Below are 26712 nucleotides of genomic sequence, written 5' to 3'. Positions count from 1 at the left end.
ATTTTGGGAAAAATTCATCAAACCTTTTAAGTTGTTTTAATAATAGTAATAATAGCAATTATCTGGCCAAGCCAAGATGTCTGCCAAGATTGTGCAGCTAGTAGTTGCATGTTTGGTGGATTTGCCATTGACCATCACATATTTTTGGAGGGGATTTAGACTCTTTATCACATTTATTATAAGAAGTATATCAACATGGAGATTTTTGGAGATGCTTCCGAACTGCATTTGACTTCCAAACCCCTCAGCTCTTAGATGTGTAATATTGCAGGTTAGTTGCAGCTGAGCAGAGACAGTAGCTCATGTTAGTGTAGTGCGTTCACAAGCTACAAAGACACAGCATAACATCTTGGGTTTTAAAGATTGAAGAGCTGCATTGCCATCAGTTTCCCTAACGCCTGCAGCTAGAATGACTTCAAAAGCATTTGCACATCGGCATGTGCTCGCACGTGTGGGCATGCAGCTTTCATCAGAGCACCTAATGTTTCTCATGACCCCGCAGGTGATGCCTTGACTTCAGACTCAGCCAGGTGAGCAGTGACGACAGTGCGGTGGTGGGAAGTAGACTGCAGGGTGACGTGTTAACACGGGATGTGAGTGCCTGTGCTACAGAAAAAACAGCCCCCAGGCCCAAAAATCATACCACCTGTCATATCATCTAAACAACATGTAGTATACACATGCTCACAACTTTTTAAAAAGATGTGCTCTCTGTTTCGTCATGCATTCGACTGTATCTGTCGACCTCTCCTGCCTGTCAGAGCCAATGACTGTTAATGGATAGGTTTACAGGGTGGGGAGGGGGCTTACACCTGAAAGGCATATGAGTGGTTATACCAAAGTGGGGGCCAAAGCAGTTATCAGTTAGACTGAGTAAAGGCAATCGCACAAATAAGCTTCTAAAAGGAGGTTTATGTTAAAAGAAGCAGTCTTTCACCTCACTGTAGTAATTAGCTGAGTATTGATCACATGGATGGCATATATTGCATATATAAATATATTATTTTCTCCTTTGGGAACAGTGTGCTAATTTCTGTCTGAATAATTCCGAGCAGTATTGATGTAAAGCAGGACACAACTTTCTTTGAAAACCTGATGAAAAATCCAACCAGCGAATGGTACAAGTAAATAATCGACCAGCTGTGATACATACATTCACTTCTGTTTCGCTTTGACGAAGCATCATCTCAGAACTCCATACATAACAATATACTCTCTATGAATATTCATGCAAACATAAGCTCGGGTTAATTTGATTTTGAAAAACATATTTTTAGATCACCTCAATTAAAGTTACTTTGTAATTTCTGTCAAATCTCATTATAAATTCTTCTCTCAACTCTGTGAATCTTTAGGCCGGACAAGACTTTCACCTTCACAGTTGACAGTAGCTGCTCAGATATTAGATAATGAAAAATGCACAGCCCAGGGACACTGCAGTGAAAAGGTTTTTTCTTCTTTTTTTTCAATAATCAATTCCAACTGAGATTGGACCACATTTTTCTTTTTAAAAAATGAAAACACTTGAAGAACATCAACAAACCCAAAGTGAATATGATCTATAATCTCCGTTCAGCCACAAACTTAGCCATTAGATCTTTTCTGAGAACTACAGGATCTCACAAGTGTGTCTTTGTGAGTGTGTGCATGTGTGTGTGTACCTGTGAGTTGACTATATGAGTGCATGATGGAGAGAACTAGATAAACCTTTACACAAGGATCAATGGCAGAGCAGAGGGAGGATTACAACTTTAATGAAGCTATTAAAGCCCATGATACTAAGTCATACGCACGGACACACACACACACACACACACACACACACACACCAGCTGGTAAACAGAGGGATTGCACAGAGGAGGATAAGGCACATGAAGGATCAAGTTAAGAGTGACGGTAACTGGTAAAGACTGATTATTCTCTCTGATGCTCCCTTCCCTCCTTATCTGAGGCAAACACACTCGTGTCCAGGATGTGTTGGTACTAAAAATAATGGCTCACAACAGAGTGACATCTGCGGACATTACACTGAGATGTGACAAGAAAATCTCTTAGAATTAAGTTTGGTGAGGGATCTGATGAAGGACCTTTTTTTTCTTCTCAATGAACGGTGGTCTATGGATTAATGCTGCCATATTGAGCTTGTGTTTACTGTTTGCTTGGCATTCAAGTCCTGAGAAATCCACTGCATGGCAACAGCAACATGGATAAAGCTAAGAAGGTTCGATTCGAATCAAGATTTGTGGTTGCCAATACGATTAAAGGACGATATTGGTTCATTTAGAACGATACGATTCGAAACGATTCAGTGACTTGAAATCGATTCAGTGACTTTTTAGCCAAAAATTCAACCAGTGTGACTGAAATAAATACCTGGATACTGGACAGTGCAGGTGAAGTTTCCTAGATTCCTGTTGTTTATTTTAAGGGAACCAGGTATAAATTATGGATATAAACATGTTTATATCCATTATATTTATATATTCAGTCTCTGACTAAACATGCTGGCGAGGCCTGAGGCTTCTGCAGAGCTGACTTCACCTTGCGCTGCTGCAAGAACGTGGGAGCGCTGCAAGAAGTGCCTGGACCGTCGGTGTTGTGTGATGATGCTTTGCGCTTGACGTGTTGCCTTGGTACTTTACTTGACCTTTACATATCCTACAAACAGCGAGCGACTTATTTAGAACATCTCCGTCTTTGTAAAAGCCAAAGTGTTTCCACACACTGGACCGCAATGGTGGCTTGATCATTTCTCGCTTGCCGGCTTCTCCTCTGCCATCTGCTATCATACTATGCTTTGATATTTGCGCTGCTGCCAGCGCGTGCCGATGAGGTCACAGACAGGCAGACTGAATTGAGTAACGTTTAACGCCTTTATCATTAAAAGTGCTAAAAAAAACGTCTGACGTGCTTAAATCCAATGCGTTATTTCCTAGTATCAATACAATCGATTGACCTTTTAAAACAATGTTAGATCGATATATGTCGTCCGGAAGGCCAACTTGCCGAGCTCAGATCGATGTAGTTGGATCGTAGCAATATAAATCGATACATCGATGTAGTGGATGAATCGTTACACCCCTAGTCACAACTATTCCAAGGTTGAAAGTCGTGAATACCACAAGAGGGGTGTGTGTGTTCCTATTACCAACTTGGACGACTGAACTCTGCAAACACGGCCCTTTATGAAAGCAGCATATCAGACAGATACACCATGTTCAATCTGCATGTTCACCACAACAGGATTTATTTCAGTGGACAAAAGTCATGCACTTAATTTTCTCTCAGTGTTTGGAAATTCGAGAGCTTATAGTTCCAGCTCCACACACATACTAACCATAGAGAATATTCTCCCTAACTCTTATACACTATGGTATGCATTGCATTGTGGGGCAGTTACATGTCCTATGGCAATCTCCACAACCAAATGTGTATAATATGCTTACTAACTGCTTTACTTTGGGTGGCTATGGCTCAGGAGGTGGAGCGGGTTGTCCTCTAACCAGAAGGTTGGTGGTCCGATCCCTGTCTCCCCCATTCAGCATCCCGGGTAAGATATTTAACCCCAAATTGCATTGACTGCTGTGCCAGCCATGCATGAATGATGTGTGATAGAGAAAGTGCTGCACACGCAAGGACTGTATGAATGTGAATCAGTGCACCGTAGAGCACTCTGAGTGGTCATCAATACTAGAAAATCGCTTTATATATACAGAATAATTGCAGTTACTTTTTGACTATGTGATAAAGCGAGCATCCCAACAATTGTGCTGGAAGTACATCTCACTTTAGTTTCCCTGCAGGAGCCCGACCTAATCCCCTGTCGTATCTGGGATAAAGACTCCAGTCCTCACTGTAACCCTGGAAGATTAGCAGGTTTAGCTAAAGGATGGTGTATCTCAGGTGTGTTTCACTTCCCCTCGCCTGGAGAGATATCTGGTAACCTGCCAACTTACTGCGTGTACCACTTAACCTTAATGAAACTTATTTAAAGAAGGGGACCTATTACCACAGTTAGCACATATACTCCGAGCAGAGCAGTGTGACCAAGTGCTCTAAAAGTGCATACAAGTTTGGAATCTTCCCAGTGACCCAGTTGTATTGAGGATATGAGCAGGAAATGAATGCAGATCAGGACAAAAGCAAGCTTTAGTCTCCCCCCCATCTGTTAGTGTAGCTTTTTTTTTAGAAACTTCTTTGAGCAAGCATATGCTATTTGTACATGCCTGCATTCACAGTGTGTCCCCTATAGTCCAGACAGGGTCTATTTCAAGTCAATAAGCAGCCAGTATGGAGTTCTCTGTGTGGGATTATAGAGGCTGAGAGAAGGAACTGAGTGAAAATAATGATGAATGAAACGAGGTGGGAATGTGTGGAGAGACAGGAAGGAAGCAGGAAACTCAAAAGGGAAGTAGAAGAAAGGATGAATCAGTCTACTGTGGCGCATCATTCATGATGGAGTGAGCCAGGTAGACTGTTGTCAATGTTCAGTGCCACCTGGGATTTTTTTCAGGGTTAATAATCAATGCCAACTCGTTGGGCTTTGCTAATTAGCACACAGCTAAAGTTCCCCCAAAAGCTGGTAGGTGGAGCGAGAGAAAGTGAGAGTGGGGGAGATATTGATTTAATTCATAAGCAACACTAGAAAACGCCTGTGTTCAATCACTGATGTTCTTAAATAGTCCTCTCAAATTGTCAAAATAAAACATTTAACCAGGGAGATAATGCATGCATTCAATCACAGCATAAATATGCTGCAGATTGTAGCAGTAGCTCAATTCAGGGGATGCATCCTTCAAAGGATCGGCCTACGTAGCCATGGTAGGCTGCATCCTTCATCAGCCACTTTGATCACATTAGCTGAACCAAAATGAGATTGTCTGGCCCTCTTATTTCATCACCAGCCTGTTCCGCCCCTGCAGCATCCACTTAGCAACATGGCTATGAACAAAAAAGTTCTTCTGGTTGATCAAAAATGCAGAAAAGATGTTTTTTTTGTGTGTGTGTAGTGTAAGGCTGTTCAGTTGAGAACTTACAATTAAAAACATATTAGTCAGCCGCTTTGGCATCTTTGAAAAACAGTTTGTCACAAAATCACAATGAATCATGGGATATGTGGGCCTGGGAAAATTCCACCTGTTGGAGCCTCCATTGCCCGGGGGTAGAAGAACGCATTTTTCTGCCGTATTCGGAGGAGAATTTAAAGGTACAGTGTGTAGAATTTTGTGATATCTAGTGTTGAAGTTGCATGTTGCAGCTGAACACCCCTCACCTCACCCTCTCCTTCTAAACATGAAAAAGAACCTGTGGTAGCTTCAGTTGTCATAAAAGCTCAAAAGATGTTTAGTTTGTCCAGTCTGGACTAATGTAAAAAACATGGTGGCCTCTGTAGAGAGGATCCCCTTAATGTAAATATAAAGTATTTAAATATAAAGGGTCTTTTCTGGGGTAAAGAAAACTACAATTCATACAATTTAGATGAAACGAACTAGTGAAAACATCATGAGGAGTATTCTACATTAAATTTCTGCCAATAGTTCCGTTTCACCTAAATCTTACACACTGGACCTTTAAGTGGGACTTTCTAGTTGCGCCACTGAGATGCAAATGGTCTTGAGATGCAGCCTTCTAAGGATGCAGCCCCCGAACTGAGACACAGCTTGTGACTAAACCCTTACCTCCTTAAAATGGCAGAAATAAATTTAGATACAAAAATAACATCCCTGAAGCTGGCCATGGCCGTTTGCTCTTCAATTATTACACAGTTTAACAGTCCATGTGAAACATTGGTGCAGTATTGTGAGTGAACATGAAGGGGAGGGATGTAAAACATATGTTTCAGGGTGTGTAATTATTGGGACTGTTTATATGTCTTCCCCTGGCTCAGGTCCTCTTCTCCTGCTGCTTCTTCCCGAAGTCAGCTGTCAGCTGGGGTTGCCACATCTATCCCTTGTGCCCTCTTCTGCTCCTTGTCAACCACCACTTGGTCCGGTTGGCTAGCCAGCAGCTGTTTTCTAGTCTGGGAGCTCTGTTAATCTCAGCCACTTTTGGTGGTATGTCCCATCGGGAATTGGGTACTTGTAATCCATATTCAGCACAGATGCTCCTGTACAATATTCCAGGCACTTGTCTATGCCTCTCAGTGTGCACTGTTGCAGTTTACATCCCTGGGTCTGTATGCTGTTAGGTCTCACGGGGGAAAAAAGTCACTGCACTGTGGTCATGGTTCAAAAGGGTTTCACTTTCTCTCTTTAGTAATCATCAGTGTATGTTGGGTGTAACATGTAGTAAAACAAACAAAGTCCTATCTCACAAGTAGGCACTGGATGGGAGATTGACAGCTGTAAAACTAGCAAAGATGGCTGTAAGGCAGGTTGAAATGTCTGATGGCAATGAGCAAAGCAAAGCAGTTACTGCCAGAGTCCTGGGTCTCATTCCCTCTCTAAGCATGGGGTTCCGTTCTCTTGACCCCCCAGACAAGGTGGCCTACTAAACTGCGTCTCGTCTCCTAGCAGGTTCTTAACATGTTTCAAGTTGATAAGATGACAATTCCACAAGTACATCATCAGTATGGCTCCATCCGTTTAGTTTAGTTTGTGTGCCTGTGTTCAGTTATTAAGAAGAAAATCCACAACAACCTGGCTGGAATCAGCAGACATATTGGAAGCAAAACTCTTCTATGTTCACAGATTTTGAAACCCAGACACTTGTTAGCGTCCTTGATCATACAGTACAGTAGCAGCTACTCTCCCTGTGTGACCATTTCGGCCTCAGGACTGTGGATCACATGCTGGGGATTGGACTTGCTACTTACAAAAGCACCGTATTTACATGATATCGGTATATCACAAACACTGCAGTGTGACCACTCCACCCCTGTTTGCTCCTGCTCTGATCACTTGACTCTTAGTGCTCAGCCATGATGCAAGTTTGTAAGCGCTGGGCTTTTTCTTGAACCCCCACAGAGCCTGTTGGATCCATGAGCAAAAGATGAGCCTTCTAATCTTGTCATCCAGACAAGGCGGTAACATTAAGGGGTTCATCCTAGCCCCTGCACAGTTAAGTGCCGAAGCTTCAGTCTGATCTGGCCCTCAGCTCAATACAGGACTCTGCCTTAATCCTTAGAAATAAGTTTGTGTCACACAACTCCTGATCATATACAAGACGATAATACCAAGACAATTATGTTGTGATGTCAAAGGGCATTGGGAACATTTCTGTGTTGTGGGCAAGTTCAGTTTATTTTTTTTCCTTTTTGTTAAATCATTTTTTTTCCTGGTTGTGCAAAGCTGTTTTACACTTATTCCACCTCTTTTTAGACTTTATCAGTCAACATGCTGCAGATATGAACTCGCCACTTCAACTTGTAAGTTTGTGTGACTTTAACTGCACTGTTTCGTAATGCTTTTAATCCTCCCTATTTCACGCTAGAGGGAACAAAGGCTGCAAAGTCTTTTCACAGTACATTCAACAACCTGCAGCAAAACTGAGGGGAGCTTGCAAGGGATTATTTTGAAATTAGAATAGCAGGATCACCTGAACTTCTCTTCTTCTGTCAGTCAGGATTCGTCTATCAATCCGTGCACCCATCCATACATGATTACTAAGGACTTTTTCTTTTACTGGACTTGTTTGTGCAGCCTTTTGACACTTAGTCTGTTTGTTTCACCTTTTATTTTGTAACTCCCCCACTGACAGTATTTAACCACAAACCAATTAAAGCATGTGATTTTGTGATATTTGGTGGAAATTTGTTTTCAAAAAAGAAATGCAAACAGTGGAATGCAAATAAAAAAATGCACACAGTAAAATGACTGGGTGTTTCCCCATGTGAAACCAGTAACCAGTGCTATTTAATTTTATTAGTGCTTGCTCCACAAGCTTAAGGATGTTTAACATTGTTACCTCTCATCCAAAGGAAGTACTTCATTTTATCTAAACCACATTCTTTCCCAAAACCTATCCAAGGCTTTATTTGTGTCAGGCCCTCCCAGATTCAGCCCGACACCTTTTTGTTTCAATCGGACACATCCATTTTTATTCCTCCTCTGGTTAGACCTGATGTATCCATAGAAAACAACAATATAGAAATGCATGTGCCTATATGCTTCAATGGTGTTTCAGGACCATGGACAGCTCTGTTTGATTTGTGTTGGGGCTGCACTCTGATAATGAGCGCCTGAAACAGAGGGGCGGAGATCGACAGACAGACAGAAGACAGCACTCAGTTCAGTTTCTAAGCCTGTTTGTGTTTCATGTTTGTGAAAAGACCTTTTCAGCCCTTTATCCATTTCCTCCCCTATTGTATCAGTGAAATCACTGACAGGAGATAAAGAAAAATAAAGTGCAGGGACAGTAAGATAGAGAGAGAGCTGCTAGGTTTCATTTGATATTTAATAATGAGCAATGCTTTAATCTTGGGTCACAGCCACATTTCCATAACAAAGTGCAACAGGCTAGTAAATGAGAGGTCAAACAATCAGTCTGGTTTAAAATGAGCACCAGTTAAATTAGATTATCTAAACCAGGAAACACTGAATGTGAGCTCACCTAAATTGCTTGTAATAATCCCGCACTGTTGAGAATGTTAGCTGGAATGGACAGTTTGATGATATTACTATTTATTTGTTTTCAACCAAATGTGTCTTTTTTTCTCAACCCAATGGTTCACCTGCTATATATATATATATATATATATATATATGTATATATATATATATTGGGCATGTGCAAATGTCTTTAAAAGTGGTGTGTTCTTTTGCTTCCAAAACTCCAATTTAGATTTTTCTCAACACCAGAATTCAAAGTGGCATCAAGATAAGATCATAACTTTAAAGTTAGACATTCACCTTGCACAAGTTCTTTGGCTTGGTTATTTCAACAAAGATAAATCAAGTAACCAAACATAGTGTAAACAAACGTTCGGATCTAAAGGATGAACTAATTGATAAGAAATGGTCTGCAGTGGCAAACAAGAGACTCAGAGAGATAGCATTCCCATATTGTTTGAGCAAGAAACAATTAAGTCCATGATAAAAACCAAACACTAAATGTTCTGCCAGCTTGTCAAACCTTCAAACTGCTGCCATTAATGTCTCAGTTATCTGAAACTCTGTTTGCCATCACTCACAAGGGTAAAGGCTTTTAGGAGTGCAGCTGTTCTTCTTCTTCTCTCTGAAACTTTCTGAAGGAACACACTTATTCAGCCCATTACACATTCCATCAGATCTCTTAAGAATTGATCTTTGTAATTTATAAATGATTACTGCAAGGTATCTGTGAATGCCTTGCATATACCTCACTTGCCATCTGTCTAATTCTCCTGCTCAGCAATCTCCATGTGTTTTCCTTTGTCATACAAAGTAGTGGTATTCATACTTTTGGACTTTGTGGGGCTGAGCATCTTAACAAAGACATAAAAGGCATATTTGTAGGCAGGTGGTAGGCATCCATGGGCTTCCTTGTTGAACTTGATGGAATGAGCTGTCAGAAGTAGAATTATTATGAAAACGCAGGCATCTGAAATAGAGGGAATCAACATCTTTCATCTCGTCATGCTGTGTCGTGTTTCAACAAGTCTTTGCATTAACACATTAACTTGTGTCGTGGGTTGAAAGCTCCACTAATGTAAATTTACCGTGGATCAAATCATTAATTTTATTTTATAAGTAGAAATGTTAATTTAAAGGTAGAGTGTGTAAAATTTTAGGTACATATCTAGAGTCATCATGAGGATTATTCTACATAAGATTTCTGACGATAGTTCCCTTTCACCTAAATCTTACACACTGGACCTTTAAAGTAACTTTTTGGAAATCTAGAAGTATTCATATTAGCAGTTTGACCATCATTGTGTATGTCTTTACATTTCCTAAACTTCACGCATAAAAAAAGGAATTTTTTACAACAGCACCTGCACTTACCATAATGAAAACAACAGAAATGCTACTTACACGTGGTAACTAACATATATAATGTCTTAGAACACAATTTAACTTGTGTTTCCAAAATAATCGACAATATCAACGAGGATGGTTCCTGTGCTGTTTCACTGCAAGTGCACCACCGAGCTCTCCTTCACTCTAGGAACACAAGTTTTCTAAAGTGAACTTATACCTCCTTTATAAAATCAAGTATATTACGCACATTGCATGTTTAATCAAATTATTGTCTGCAACTTTACTTTTTTTGTTCATGAAGCAAACTCTAATGTAACAATCCTGTGTGGCTCCTGGATGGGAATGATCAGCGGTGTACTAGTCAAAGACACTGGTGTGCATCTAATGATAAGGCAGTGATTTGGTTCTTTCCATTGAAGGTGAACGTTTTCATCAGTGCAGCTTCAGCAGGATTACAGTTATAGTCATTGAACCACAAACTAGAATTCTCAATTCTCTTTTCCTCTTTCTTTATCCCTCATGTTACAGCATGAACTTCATTTCAACTTCAAATCTGGTGTCACATAATAAGAATAATAATGTGTATTTCTTTGTGAGAGGGGTTGTTATTATTCTATTTTTTCCTATTCCATAAATTTTAGATTTCCTGCATTTCCCAGCGTACATCTGAACCTCAGTGTGAGCTGTGAGGTGCTTTGACTTGATCTTTATACGAAGTGTCACAAAGTCAGACCTTCTAGCGGCTTTCAATCCTTATGAGAAACTTTACCTTCACTAAGGTATGGTGTGTGGGTGTTTGACAGCTTTTGTTTCTTTTCTTTCTTTATTGAAGCAGTGTTCCCTATAGTATGGAGCCTATATTATATATATTTATATATATCAATGTTGATTGATTAATGATGAGGTTCTAGTGTTACCTTCTCATTAGTCTCACCAGATCTGCCATAGGCCTTGTGCAACACACTCAACATGTTTCTGTGTGTGTGTGTGTGTTTTGTATCTATACACCGGTCTATATTATTAAGTGTATTTTTTTATATTAATGTTTATATCAGACATATATTATTTGAGGTTTATTGATCTAATTCTAGGACAATTATTGAGACACTGCATTAATACATCATTATATTGAAGGTGTTTATAAGTCAAAATGAAATGATTGAAGAAAAAAAAATATGATAATGATACTAATAATAATAAATATAACAAAACTCATTGAGCTCAGTATTAAGATCATGGGGCCAGAAGCACAGAGCAAAATCATTTCAGCCAGAGACTGGATTTGATTATTTATCTGATCAAAAAATAATAAATACTTAGAATAATAATATTCATGCGATATTTCCCAGTATCATTATACATTTTGTAACCAGTAAGTTACACAAATTTAACATGCTTGTCACATTAACCCCCTGATCTTGTAATTAGACAAATCATAATGAGAGTCTTCAGATACAGAATTGGGACATCCACTCAGTGCAGAGCACAGCCCCAGTAATTCTCTGTATAAATACATTGACAATGTTGACTCAAGCTTCCCCGACTTCAGGGTCAGGTCATTAATGAGTCGGTATCTGAAGGAGCAGACTGCTCATTTACAATAACTGATGAGAACAAGTGTGGAAATAAGAATCACTTTCAGGAACCTTATATACTGTGACATGCAGTAATATCCAGAATCGCCTGAAAGTGTTCAAGTTTAATTTTGAGTTGAAATTTGAAACCTTGAGAGCATCACAGTCGACAAGTCATGTCACTCAGGCTTGGCAGACAAAACTGGTTTAGTTAAATTACTCAACTTTTTCACCTTGATCAAGCAAAATGGTAATTCACTGCGTGACCACCTTTTATTTAGTGTTTGTTGTTCTTTTCTGTCATCACCTCACAAAACGATCTCTGAATTACTTTTGCTTCTCCGCGTTTTGTAGGCAGCAACAGTCTGGCAGCTCCCAACAAACCATAACCAAGGTAATTGTCCTGCAAATAGGAAGGTGAGCAGGTTACACAAGAGGAGGCATGGGTGCTGTACGGCAGGTTAGACAATGTGACAGAGGAAATGTGGGAGTTGCTCTCCTCCCCTCTCCTTCAGTGTATACACCGACTAATTATATGACGAGGTGCAGCCAGTTGAGGCAGACGGAGGCTCACAGGGCTAATGAGGGAATGAGCAGCAGAGGAATGCAGTGAAAGAGATGCAGGAGAACGTCCAGGTGAGGAATGGCTGTTTCTGACAAACACACACTCTACAAATATGCTGCCGGTGTCTTCATTCAGGGGCAGGATTCTCTGTTTTTAGATTGCATATGTCACAACATCATAACAAGCTGACACGACCTTCTCCTCCACACAGAGAGTGGCTGCAAAAAAAGCTTTGAATTCAGAGGACACAACCAGCTCATAATTGACATGAGTTCAATTGTCTATAATCTGAGACCATCATGTGTTTATAAGAAATTATTTTTTTTATGAAAATAACATGAAATATGTCAAAGTGTACTGCCAGAAATTGCCATTTTGTCAGCTGTTTGAGGGAAACCACCCAAGTTGAAAGCATTTGATTTTAAAATTGAAGGTCCAGGTCCATTCTATCCTCCCTCCCACGGTTTGAATGAGAAAGGGCAATAGGTTTTTACTGCATCCCGCAGCTTGCACTATAATTCCATCCTATGAATCAGGAATAAATAAAATGGTGACCAGTTCTTAGCGATACTTAAATGTAGGTGCAGTAGAAGAAATCCAGACAATGGGGAACAAGAAAAGAACAACTGCTGAGAAATCAATTATACAGTATTCGTCATGATCTTAGCTACCTATGGAGCACAGTAATTCAATTTCTCATACATGGAGGAACAGGCCGTCATTTTATAGATGTAGAAATTCTGATTGTGCTACTACACTTCTGATAACCCCCAAAATAATCCTATCAATTAAGTGTTCAACTTCTCTACTGCTCAGCACGCTGTCAAGTATCTGTTTCATCGAGAGCGACTGAGTGAACAAGGCAGTGGGTTAAGAGAGATCATCAGTGTGTTTTGCAGACGTGGGGTATTGGAAACCCTTTTCCTGGGTCTTGTTGAAAACCGCATGGCAAAGCAGAGTCAGGTGACCTTTCAACTCAGAGTGACACTGCACAGATTCCATTTATCCTGGCTGAGATCCAATCTCAATGTGAGCCAGAGTCAGGTTATTCTGCGTCTGTTCTGCACAATGCACTATGTGTTTTTTTTTTATTTCCTTCCCAGCTACAGTGCACACTGCTAATATCAAGTGTAAATGGGTTTAAAAAGTCTCGAGGCACAAATGGAGGGTAATTGAGTGTGATGTTCTTACTCGAGCTTGCAGGTGTTCTGTTCTTTGTCTTGTTTTGCTGTTCATGAGGCTTTTTTTTCACACTTCCTGCCAAATGGTGGTCGAGCAATGAGTACGCTCTTTCTCGTCGTTGAATCTCAGGGATTCATTCCGGGTCGACCATTGTAACTTCAGTTGTTTTGATATGTCGTAACATGGAAAGCGATGGCATTGACGAAGCTGTTGTGCATTTTGTTTCACTGGAACGACTTACAGGAAGAACACGTTGCTCATTTATTAGCGACGTCTCTGATTCCCTTATGACGATTCAACGTTTAGTGAATCAAGAAAATGAAATAAGTTGATGACATGTGCTCTTGACTGAATTGCTGCTGTGTTTGAGTGATTGCTAATTCAGTGAAATTCATTGTCCCATACATAAGAGAGGTGGGGTTAAATTCGTTAATCAAGCAAGGTCACAATATAATATTAGACTCGTTCAAACCAGAATGGTGATGGCTGGAAATGGCAATCGCTGCATTGCTTTAGAAAAAAAATCTCTCTCTCTCTTCTCTGCCCTTTTTATAGTACCAAGAGAGCAAAATGTAATATTTTGTTCAGGGATGTCAAAGGTTAATTGTACAGTGTATATACAGCGAGTGTGTATGGACATTACTATTCAGCGGTGTAGCTGTGCACGGCAGCACTGGACCTGTTTTACATTCAGCGAGAGGCAGCTCTCTAACTGCTGCTTTATTTAAAGTCAGTCTGTGTCTGAACTCTTCATGTATCTCTGCAGAGTTAGACCCGTAGCTGCACATCCTCTATCACATACTACTACACACATTTGGACGAGAGGAAAACAGTGTTCTGGTGTGAAGTTGTCACCGAACAGATGTTTAACCATGTGCCGTTGACCATTTAGAGGATTAGTGATGCAGGGTTGTGTGCCAGGATGTTTCATTTAGAGGTGCTATGATTCCACAGGCAACCATAGAAACTATTCCGTATCATTTATATTTGCAACTAGAATGGGACTCAGTGGAGTGTAAACCTCTGCTAAAGCCCAGTAGTTCCCTTATGAAACCACATTTAAATTAATCACAATCTTATTTTTGTGGGCTCATAAATATCAGTTCCCTTAACATGCCTGATCTTGAGTAATAAACTAAAGTGTTGCAATGTTAAAGAATTTTCAACACCAAATGCATTGAATGGGTTCTTCCCTGACACGCACATCATCCTTCCTCTGTGGTAATCTGTACGGTAGATTTGTGTAATCCTGTCGAGGAAAGAATCAACAAAACTAACAAATGCAACAAAACTGATGGCACCAGTAGTTTGATAAGTCATCAGCACCATTAACCGTAACCCCAACACCCATATAGTTATTTTGTTTTTTCAATCTATCCTAAATACTTAAACACAGTAATGTGTAAAATAGATATGTGTATATTGCTGTACTTCCAAACATACACAAACACACAAAAAAACATTCTAAAAGTGTGACACAAATATTCAATATATATATATATATATATATATATATATATGTATAGTATATATCACTGGTGTTTCTGTATGTTTTGGCTCATACATTTCAAGAATACTTCACACTGCTTAGGTTTTCTAAAGCCTGCTTCACATTTTTTAAATGTATTCCTGATGGAAGTTAATTTAAACATTAACGTTGCTAAACTCAGCTAATGCACCGCTACTAATATTCAGTCACCTTTACTTTGTTGTCAAAGTTACTGTATCTCATTGCTATGCCGTACCTCAGAAGAAATCTGGAAGTTTTTTTAAGTAGCTTTGGTGATGCAACAAATGACACTTCAACACCTGACAATTCAAAGTTGCTGAAACAAAATGCACTGGCGACCATTGCAGGAGGATCAGATTATCTGTAACGGACAAAAGGTTTGAAGAAACATGATGTAAATGTGTCCATTTCTTGCTCTGAACATGTTTCTGCATTCAGATCACTTGAGAGCACACTCGATTGTTCCAACAGGGAGAAACAGACTCTGTTTACAGCTGCTTCACTATGTGACTGTCTTTGACGATAAATAAATACAGCTGGCTCACTGTAATATTTTTGTGACTCAGTTTCAATTCCCAGCGGTTTCCTGGAAGGTAGAAAATAAACACTTTGGAAAATGAGAACAATTGATGTAATTGTTTGTCATCAATGAGCTAAATTATCCACAATATGGTTCTTTTTGTATCTAATACAGTCTGTTTGCCAAATATATGAGACCTCCACTAATTAACAGGCAAAAAAATATGTAAAACTTAAAATTATGATTCACTGTTTTGTATCTACATTATAAAATTACCCTCATGTGTAAAGTTTCAGTGTGCAGAATTTAGTGGTGAGATTGCATGTTGCAGCTTACCCTCCCTGCATGAAAGAGAACCTGTGGAAGCCTTCAGTTGACATACAAACTCAAATGGTGTTTAGTTTGTCCAGTCTGGACTACTGTAAAAAACATATTGGCCTCTGTAAAGAGCACTTCCTCCTGATGTAAATATAAGGTATTTAAATATAAAGGACCCATTGTATCGAAAAAAAATAAATACATTTCTGCCAATAGATGTCTTTCATCTAAATTGTACACACTGAACCTTTAAATATTGAGAAGTTACGAGGAACACATATAATGCAACCGATAGGGACCAGGCAGCAGATGGTTTTTGTGCATGGTAACATTTTATGTGCATTGTTATCAACTTTTGAAAAGTCGATAATAATGAAATAAAAGATCTTCTCCATGATGAAGAAAATGTCAATTTACATTTGAATGATCTTTACTTTGATTTCCATGTAAATCCAAATAGTTTTATCAGTATGCAAACTTAAAATTAAAAAAAAATCAGTTGGCATGCATTATACAATCCAGTAATTCTAACAGCTCTAATTTCATTCGGTGGCTGGTGAAGATTCTAATTGAAAGCTACTCATTTTATTCCCTGGTGACAACCACTGCAGTTATCTTTCTTCAGATTCCAGTCAAAGTGGGAAAAAATGTTATTTTTTCATGAGCAGGACATATCGAATAAATCACATTCAACAGACCATTAACATCAACATGCATTTACATAAGAAAGCTGCAGGTTATTAATTTTAATAGTGCTTTGGTCTATATCTTGAGGCGCACTGCTCCAGAACTGACAGACTCTGGTATCAGTGATTGAACTCTCAGCAATGGTACCTTCCCAATTCCTCCCTCCTGAGTTATACCAGATAGCACTGCAGCACCAGTGATGTGTTGAATCTTCTTTATTGGCAGCCTCTACCATTATTTAGATTCCACCTTAACACCAGCCCTGGCACCTGAATAAAGATTTCCTATCATGGAGCCTGAGCCGAGGCGCAGCGCTTCGAAAATGTGACGAATGCAAATGGGACGAGAGAAATCAAATGTGACTAACGTGTATGGAAACAGAGAAAATCAATTGTCTCCTGGGCAAATGGATGAGCTATTAAAATGATTGTGTGCTACAGAAATATATTATCGTCAGCAGCTGCCAGCAGAGGCAACAGCGGCTCATGCTCCAAGTCTGCCTGGCTCAAAAAAGAGCTCCCACGAAGGCAATTACTGCATGTGCACACTCTGCATGAGCGGAACATGTGATTTATCTGCCTGCTCTCATGCTAATAGCTCTTACACATTATCATTATAACAAGCATAAAACATACAATAAAAATATCCAGGGTAAAATGAAATAAGTGTTTTTTTTTATAGTGGAATTTCAGAGCATAAAAGCGTGCTTTGTCAAAGTTAATTTGTGTTTGTCTTTCAAAGGAGATTGTCCAGTGATGCTTGAGGCTTTAAAGCAACATGTCAATTTTCCAGCTTCAATAATCCAAAAGCTTTTGACTTGGCTAGATACCGATGTTTCAGATCACAATTACGTTTGGATGTTTCTTTCCCTCTCGCAATCCGTCAGTGATATTCAGAATAAAGAATCAATTAAAGCTCAGACGCCAAAGGAATGTGACATGAAGCATTAATAAAAGGCTTTTATGAAACAATCATGGCCGACTGAAGTTTGGATAAACAGTTTGTCATCATTCTCTGTGGGGTAGAGAGGGTTTACAGAGAGAAGATTCAATCCACTCATCAGATAAACATAAGCGCTGGGCTTCAATCGCAGCCTGTTTATTAACACTTCAAAACAATCAGAGCATCTCGGCAGACATGGGAAAGGTTACACAGCATGCAAATAACACCGATTTCCTTGTTATTGAAGTGACAGAACGTATTAAGAATAAAAAAAATAAATACACGATGTACATGATATCCACTCAGTCTTGTTGGCTGGAAGAAAATGTCAAGAAGTAGAGCAGTCTGCCTTACGTCTCCACATGATGCTGATGAGGTAGTAACCTTCTGAGATGACAGGTTTAGTGGAGTCTGACACGTGGACCCATTAAAGTTTTAATAAACTAAATTGTGAAATGGCGCTGTGGCCCAGTGTGCCGTGTGGCCAATGTCCTTCAGAGGACACAGCACACCTTCTCCCTGCTTGTCCAGATACATTCAGAGAGCACACTGGTGGGGACATCTCATGAAATCATGCTGTCTAACACCTAAAGACACCTGACAATAGATCAAAAATAAACACGTGAATAACTGGAATAAAAACAAACATTAAAATCTGATTAGGACATGAACACCCATCAATTACACATATGCCACACGAGACTAGTGATAAATAAAACAATGGTCAACCACATCAATCAATCAATCAATCAATCAAATGTATTTATATAGCACGGTATCAACAAGCAGTAGTCTCAGGGTGCTGCACAAAAGTCCAAGATCTTAAGAAACTCCAACTTATTCCACACCGAGCAAGCATGAGCAACAGCGGGGAGGAAAAACTCCCAGGAGGAAGAAACCTCCAGCAGAACCAGGCTCGGTGTGGACGGCCTCTGCCAGGACCGGTTGGGGTAATGGAGAAAGAACAAGTGATATAGGGGAACAAAAGGAAATAAAGGGTGGGGGGTTGAGTCACAGTGTTAGGTCAAGAGCTTGAATCCAGCCCGGGAATCTCCACGTGGACGTTTGCATGGTCTTCCAAGGGTGCGGTGGTTCCCCCCGGGCACTCCTGCCTCCCTCATGGTCCAACATGCGCACATGGAGTGGTTGTAATGATAGTATGTAGTAATTTAATTTATTTGGAATATCATTGAGAACCATTTTACAGTAGTCAATATGGGAGGTGGACAGGGCAAGTCAAGTTTTTCCCCCCGAGTTTTTGTGTGGCCAGTGTGGCAGACAGAGAGTAGAGCAGAGGAGACATGAGGTAATAAAGGTCAAACTTGCATCTTGTGTAGTTACTGTATTCTCAGAGAAGCTTTGTGTATTTACTTGGAAGTTTTCATTTTTCAAATTTTGTTTTTCTTGTATATTTAATTTTTTTCTCTTCTCATAACTGTATGACTTAAATCTCAGAGTGAATCTGTTCTTGTCTTAAATTTATGACTAATGTCAGCAAAGTTGTCCTCGCAACATTACTCCAGCTCTGTATTTTTAACCTACAATTCCACACGCAGGCTGTGCTAAAATGGTGACATGTTCACCCCATCAACCGTTGTGGATAATTGGTTATTCAGTAGAGTGTACACTTCCACTATCTTCACCTGCAGCTAACTCATATGTCTGGTGGTGGGCAGGTTGTTCATATATTATTCACTTTTTCATGCCTCCGCTTTGTCGACAGCCAGAGGCATTATATTTTCGTCCTTTCGTCCCATTCCTGTGAACGCGATATCTCAAGAATGCCTTGAGGGAATTTCTTCAAATGTGCTACAAATATTCATTTGGATTCAAGGATGAACTGATAGAATTTGAGGGTCAAAGGTCAAGGTCACATGAGGTTGCATTATTTTGAACACAATATATCAGGATGACCAAAGGGAATTTCATTACATGTGGCACAAAACTTCACCTAGACTCAAGGATGACCTGAATAGAATTTGGTGTTCCAAGTTCAAAGGTCAAGGTCTTGGTGAGTTCTCAAAGCATTTTTTTTTTTGCTTTGTGAATGCGATATCGCCGCAACGGTGTCAGAGAATTATTTTACATTCAAACATTCACTCGAATTTAAATGTAATTTTCTAGCCATAGGTTACCCTGGACTTGCATGATATCTTAAAATCAGCTTTTGGCAATAGGACTCATGATGAGCTGATTAAATTGTGGTGCCTGGAGATCAGAGGTTAAGTTGACAGTGACTTCATGTTACTGTAAATGTGATTTATTAGGACTGCCTGTAGGGACATTTATTACATCTGGTAAAATCCACTTGGACTCAGTGATTTCTGTGGCCAAGGGCGCAATTTTCTCTGTTTTTTGCCTTTTCTTCAACTCAATCGTCACTTGGAATCAAAAATAAAGTGATTACGTTTTCAGAGTTCAAAGGCCCCAGTGACCTTATATCAAACTGGGGGAAAAAAGTATGTAGAAATATGTACATGGAAACTACAAGTGCCATAATTGTAGTTGTAGTGCCTCTGGTGGACACAATGTTGTCGAGTGTGGAGCGGGTGACCAATCAATTGTATGTTGATTTGCATGAAGCCAAAAGAATCAGCTGGAATATATTGAAATGCTCTGAAGAGGTCAGGGAAGAATTCAAGTGGTTTACATATATGTGTGGATTATTCTAAGCAAGCAATTATCTTCATAGTACTGACAAGCCATCGTTGGCACAGACGTATTGATTAGAGCAGCTTTTACGGATATCTCCAGTATTTACTTGTGACACCTGTGTTGTCACCTTTTCTTCAGTGAATGATCTGCAAAGCACCATTATTCTAGAGACAAATGTGGGAGCGTCAGTGGGGGTCCTCTCTAAATACTGTGTAGGGCCGGGTTACATGCTCATCGAAGACACATAAACACACTGTGTAGTACAACACACATGCAAACAGAGATGCACTCAAAGTCACATGAGACACTGAGGCATCGTTGCCAGTGGGCATGTGTCCCAAACCACAGGGCGCCGTTCCAGTAGCAGGCTTATAGATGAAGGTCTCTGTGAGCACATGCGTACGGAGACGCACACGCTCATTCACATGCGTGAAAACTTAGCAGCCCTCGCGGCGCCTCCTGCTGCTGCTCCTGGTGAGCTATGAGACATGGCCTGCTGACTAGAGAATGGCAGAATTGTGTGTTTGGGCCATCTGCTGCTTAGACTTTTAGATATCACACACATACGCTCGCACACAAGATACACAAGAAGTAATGCTACAGGCATGCAGAACATTATGTTGGTTATTAGCCATGTATACCACATCTATATTGAGAGTTTATAAGCAACTGAATCAGGATAAGTTGAGTTGGTCATGTGAGGTGACAGTGACATGACAGCATAGCTAAACGAGGCACCCATATTTGTTTGTATTCATACACTATATCATGAATTAATGTAAGCTACATTTCTGCCTTCAGGAAAGTCACTTTCCATGTCATGATTATTATTTGGCAGTCATAAAATGAGCTGTACATCTGAATAAAATCATATTAACATAAATGCAATTAGTTCAGCTAATTTCAAAGTTCTGCGTGTTTTTTAATGTGGGTTCTTGAAATCAACCAATACCAATACCACAGAAGTAGCTCATTTACACTCCTTGAGACTGGCAGTGAGGGTAATAGTTGGGATAATGCTCGAACTCTCCCAACTCTGAATAACTTGAGGGTGTGTGGTTTATCAACTCTGCCGAAATCATACTATGTATATATATATATATATATACTATATAGTGTATATATATAGTATATATATATATATATATATATATTTACAGTATATATGTATATATTATAGCTAGAGGCTGATGGGGAGAAAGAGAGCCAAGGTCATATGACAAGAAAAAAACATCACTCGAGAAGTGGATGACCTGAAGTAAGCAATCAGCAATCAGTGCAATGCAATCAGATTTTTTTTTTCAATCAGGGAACACTCAGAATAAGTTTTGTTTAGATGTGTGAACCTAACTGCAGAACACAGCCACAAGTGATACAGTGAAGATTTATTGGGAAGGTGAGGGCTCTGGCAAGAGAAGACTGAGGGCAAAGAGGAAATGGTGGTTTGCAGGACGGAGCCAAATAGTCTGAGCTGTGAGTGGAGCTGGATGACTGAGCAGCAGGCAGCAGAATGAGCAGGGGAGCAGAGGGAAGAGGCAGAGGGCCGAGTGGAGCTGGAGATGAGTTGGTTATGGTTCTGCATTGTGTGACGTGGCAGACAGAGAGTAGAGCAGACAAACAGGGAAACATGAGGTGATCCTGAAGCTTGAGGAAATAAAGGTCAAACTTGCATTGTGTATGAACTATATTCTCCGAGAAGTTTTGTGTATTTCAGTTTTGTTTTTCAATGTTTTTTTTCTCATAAATGTATGACTTAAATCTCAGAGTAAACCTGGTTTTGCCTTAAATTTACGACTAATGTCAGAAGAGTTTTTCTCACAACATTACTCCAGCTCGGTCTTTTTTCTACCTACAGTTCCACACACAGGCTGTGGTAAAATGGTGACATTTTGAAGTATATTATTATATTATGTGTAATCTTTATGTTTTAGAGCATTTCTCTTCCTCAAAAAAAACTCCCTCACCTGGATGGGTGATTTGTTCTTTTTTACCAATAGGCTGAAATACAGCACCAGCCTTTCTCTACAAGATGGGTTTTATTGCTGGATTTTCAAGTTGAGTCTCCTCAGCACAGAACAATAAGGAGAGTAAACATCTAGTGCCAAACGGACCAGGAGAGGAGACTCAAATAAGGCCTGGATCACATTTTATTGACATCTCTCCCCTGAGAGTAGGAAACATGAATGAATAAGTTTCATGCATTAACCAGCAAGAAAAGGGACTTTTGCATTTTATGAGGCTTAATTAGAGCAATTAATGGAATTATCATCCTCAAACTTTAAAGAGCACAATGGAATGCATTTGAAACTTTGAAGCAATATTTTTCATTTTTAATAATGTGTTTTTTTACCTGCTATTTCATTGTAAAGCCTGGAGATGGGATTGAAGATGTCATGGTTATGAACCTTCTCACATCTGTAATTTACAACCTTGTCCCTGATGCTCAAACAATAGTCATGTCATGATCTGCAAGACTTAACACATCAGCGTCTTATCCATGTAGCCTTCCTCAATTCACAGAAGCTGGTTGCCCTTTTTGGTCATTGGTTTCTTTACTGGGATTTTTTTCACGATGGCGTCCAGTTGAGTCCTAACATCGGTGGGAAGTAGAAAGCCTCCAAGCTCTGTGTGCTTACAACAGTTTAATGTGACATTTTAAATCTGGTACAGTGTCACTTTGACTTTTTGATAGTAATTACCTTTCAGACAAACCACCATTACAATCAACAACATTAGCTCTTAAATTTTGTTATGGGTATGTCATCTGCAGGCTTGTGCACAATAAAAGCAGTGCATGATGGTCCCCTGCACAGCTTTCTTTATAACAAGGAGTACCTGTACAGTATTCACAGTCAGGATTTTAGGCGACCTTGAGGTGCAGAACATTATTTGCATCCCTGTTTTCTCGCTAGTAGTCATCTTTCTCACTCAGCTTCTTATTTTTGGGGGGTAATGACAGGATTTTTTTCTTGTAGCCTTTGTATATGCACTTTGCTTTGTGTAGGTTGTGTGGTCGTTGTCAGTCAAATCTGAAAGCAGCTGCATGATTATTAAGGGCTTCTCTTTGTGCACTTGCTTCAGGTCTTTCTCCAGCCTACCAGATGACAGTGAGGAAGCCAGAGCCAGGTACCTCTACAGGCAGTGGGTGGGACTCGGTTTGACTGACGTCCATCTTTCCAATCACACAGTCCTACTCAGCCTGCCTGGTTCCACACCCAACACTATCACTGACAGGTCTAGTCACCAGTGTTTCCTGCCAAACGGGACCCCCTGTGACCAGCGTGGACCAAACGACCTACCGAGGCAGCAGTTCTCTTACGCAGCCTACTCCGCTGTTGGAAGTCTACAGGTACAATTTCCAGACCTCTGTGCTGACGTTTTCTGAAACAAATGTTCCTTCAACCTCCTTTTGCAGCTGCACTCTGCTCTGCCACCTTCATATTGTCAGATTATCTAGGTCTGCAGCCTCTGGCCAGTGAAGGCTCAGCACTTAAGGTCACAGTGAGTGGTTGTAGCTTTAAATGGTACAGCTTGTCAAGCCAAAGTTCAGGGTCAAGGGTATTACAGCAGTTTTATAACCTGCAAGTGAGCAAAGAAGATATTTATATTTGGATTTTCTGGGCAAAAACTGCTACATGCATACATACAAATTCGCTACATAGAGAAGAGTCGTTTAAACAACCTAACACTGTACATTACTTGTTAAAGAGCTGTGCATTGTCTGCAGTATTTAACTGTCTCATTGCCTCAGCAAGTTTTAACATGAATAGTGATAATTTATTAGCTTAAACACTGATATAGCATTTTAAATGATCTTATCGTGCTGAGAGAAGATCATTTGGTCAAATCTGTAACTATACCCCTAATACAAAGCAATGGGTAACAATAATTGGAGTTGTGTCTTGAGGGATGCCTTGAAACGATGGGAGTGAATTCTCATGCATTTTAACTAAAACAGAAACGGAAGTCTTTGCTTCCTTTATTCGTAATGAGGAAATTCAGAGCCTTGTCGAGTGTTTAGATTGATATTATCCAGTGACAGTGATGGATTGATCGAGCACACTGAACTGAACAGTGTGTAACAATGTGGGGAAAAAAGACAGCTGAATTTTTAGAAAGTAGAAATAAACATCTCGATTAATTTAGTTTGGTAATCAGTCCAAATCTACAGTGTGTGTGTGTGTGTGAGAGAGAGAGAGAGACAGAGAGAGAGAGAGAGTCATCGTGGTCCGAGAGACGCAAAAAACTACCACAGAGGCAGTCTTGGCACATTAGAATACATTTGGTGTCTGTTTGTCTGTCTCTCTATCTTTTGACACAGTGAAACTGTGCTAGATGAAATCATGGGACTTTGTGTGTATTGATGCCTGAATGAACTGTAAATTGGGCGACAAATGTGTGTCACCACCTTACAAAACAATTCAATTAATGATATTGTTATCTATAGGTAAAAAAAAGTTCATGTTCAAATTACTAATTTTGAAATTTGAAAGAAGAAAGGAAAACTTCCTTTCTATGCAGCACTTGATATAGAATAAATGCACATTGCAGAATGAAACTGTGTATTTTCACTGGATTCAAGCATGTTAGACTCAAAAGGATAATTTTCTTATAAATAGAACAGAAGGAGAAATTTTCTTGGTAGGGCGCCCGAGGCCATATTTTCAAGACAAGAGATAGTTCACACACTTTACACATTACACTTAGATAAGAATAGACTGCAGGATTAGAACAGCACCAGCACACTCGATGCAGTAACCGTAAAAATCTTCAACATGGTATTTGTTTCATGCTTGATGCACTGTGGATCTTTCCCACCATCCTTCAGGAATGAGAAGGTTAATGGAAGTCATTATGCATGGAGTCCGCCCGCACCAGCAAGCACGCACACACACACACACACACACACACACACACACACACACACACGCACACACACAAAGAAATATAGTCACACTATTTTTAGAGGGCTTTACTTCTCTGTATCCCGGGAACAGAGAAAAGGGTTGAAGGAGACGCTTGTTATTCCCTTGAGCCTCTGCCCGGCCTGAGGACAGATGAAAAGTTGCAGTCAGTCTCTGAATACCAAGTTTTCCTTCTCTTTTTGTCTCCCCCTCTCTCCCCTCGCTCTCCTTCCTCCGCTTTGCTCGATCCATCCAGCTGTCCACTCGTCGGAGTATACCCACAGGAGGGTCACAGTCATCCATCAGCAGATTATTTCCCAGCTCCGCTCCTGCACGCTGCCTTGAATTAAGCGGCGGTTTGCTGGATCTAAACATGGCTTTTAGACAATTAAACATGGCTGTTGTGATGGATGGATGGCGGCCCAGTGCAAGTTTACTGGGATAATAAGTCCTGCTCTTGGTGGCACTGTTTCGCTGGTGCGGCAGTGACTTTGCTCTAACACACAATATCTGAAGGATGTATCATTTTAGTGTGTGTGTGAGAACGGGGAGAGAGAGAGTGTGGTGTTTGGGGCTGGTCAAGTTTGGGTGGTTGATTAACGCGTATTCATGTGGGTCAGGTGTGATTGAGTCTCAACGTGTCAGTCGGGTGCAGGCACTTAATAAACCCTGACATGTGCACCACTTGAGCTTGTTAGTGCATTCTAATAACAATCTTCAGCAAAACCTCAGCATATTTCTAGGGTCATTTTGCAAAAGCGTAGTTTCATCTTGCCTCCAATTAGTGCTGTCTATGCATGTAGTGTGTGTGTTTGATAGATATACACATATTCATTCATACATTACCTGAGAAGCCATAAATAGCCCCCAGTAACATATGTCTAGTTCACCAAGGCAGCACAGTTAATAAATACATAAATACACATTAAGTGTTAACTAACTTAGAAAAGTGCTACACAATTGGACTGAACGTAAAATAATGATGTTCACACTGATGGAGTTTTAAATATAAATATATTATTTTAATATATTATTTTAAATTTAATTTAAAATAATGTTGGTTGTCTTTGTATTTGCTTATACTATTTTTCTCTCCTTGCTTCTCCACAAAAGACACAGTCCACCATCACCTGTCATAATTCTGTATAATAATTTGATAAACATTTGTATTTTTTTAAATATGGATGATAGCACGTACCCATAATACAGTTTTTAGGTGAAATCAGATAATGTGGGAAATGTTTTGCCATTTTAACTTCTGTGACTAACTCAAGTATCTGTTTTACACATTGTATGAACATATTATACCTTTCTGTAATCCTTAGGATGTTTCTAACCACACCACAAGAAATAGGTTTCCTTACAACAGAGGAAACATGACAAAGCTTTTAGTGCTTTTGTGCCAAAACAGAAAATTCTGCCTGAATTTGATAATCTGGGACACATTTGCTTTAAAAAAAAAGAGCCTATACAAACAAGTTGTAAAAAGCTTCATGAAAAAAATACCAGGAAAATGAGTAAGAATATGTGTGTTATTCATACAAATATGACATATAAAAGTCACATTTGTTTCATACAAAATAAAGAAACTATACAATCCATCGAAAACACTCTATTAAAGGTGTATCTTATTTAATAAAAAAAAACTGATAAACTCAGGGAACGATCAGCCCTTGCAGGTGAGAGACTATCATCATTGATCAGCCTATTGTCTTCTCCACATGTTTGGGGAAACCAAGGCTGCAGGCAACAGGACAGACTCTGGGCTTTTTGGATCATCTCTGTGCTAGAGAGCAAACTGATTATGTGCTAATGAGTTAGCCAGACATCAGTTTAAATAGATAGGGGCAGACTGTGTTTACCAATATCTGTGTTCTGATTGACACTTGCCCTGCCTCTTTCCCCGCATTAAGTCACATGATTTCAGTCACATGATGTCCATGCCAACCTACAGTT

At 39.8% G+C, this 26712-nt stretch overlaps 1 protein-coding gene across 1 annotated transcript in view; it reads left to right on the top strand.

Annotated features, from left to right (window-relative positions):
• Positions 1–26712, top strand: part of LOC109625321 (inactive N-acetylated-alpha-linked acidic dipeptidase-like protein 2) — a 428309-nt gene that overhangs the window by 173193 nt on the left and 228404 nt on the right. Inside the window, exon 6 of the mRNA XM_020080522.2 lies at positions 22934–23201. Coding sequence (XP_019936081.1) covers positions 22934–23201 — 268 coding nt within the window. The remainder of the gene's footprint in view (positions 1–22933; positions 23202–26712) is intronic.

This window comes from Paralichthys olivaceus, chromosome 3 (genome assembly GCF_024713975.1).
Source record: "Paralichthys olivaceus isolate ysfri-2021 chromosome 3, ASM2471397v2, whole genome shotgun sequence".
Classification (NCBI taxonomy): domain Eukaryota; kingdom Metazoa; phylum Chordata; class Actinopteri; order Pleuronectiformes; family Paralichthyidae; genus Paralichthys; species Paralichthys olivaceus.
The sequence above is the reverse complement of the archived record's forward strand: the minus strand, read 5'-3'. Positions and strand labels throughout refer to the sequence as shown.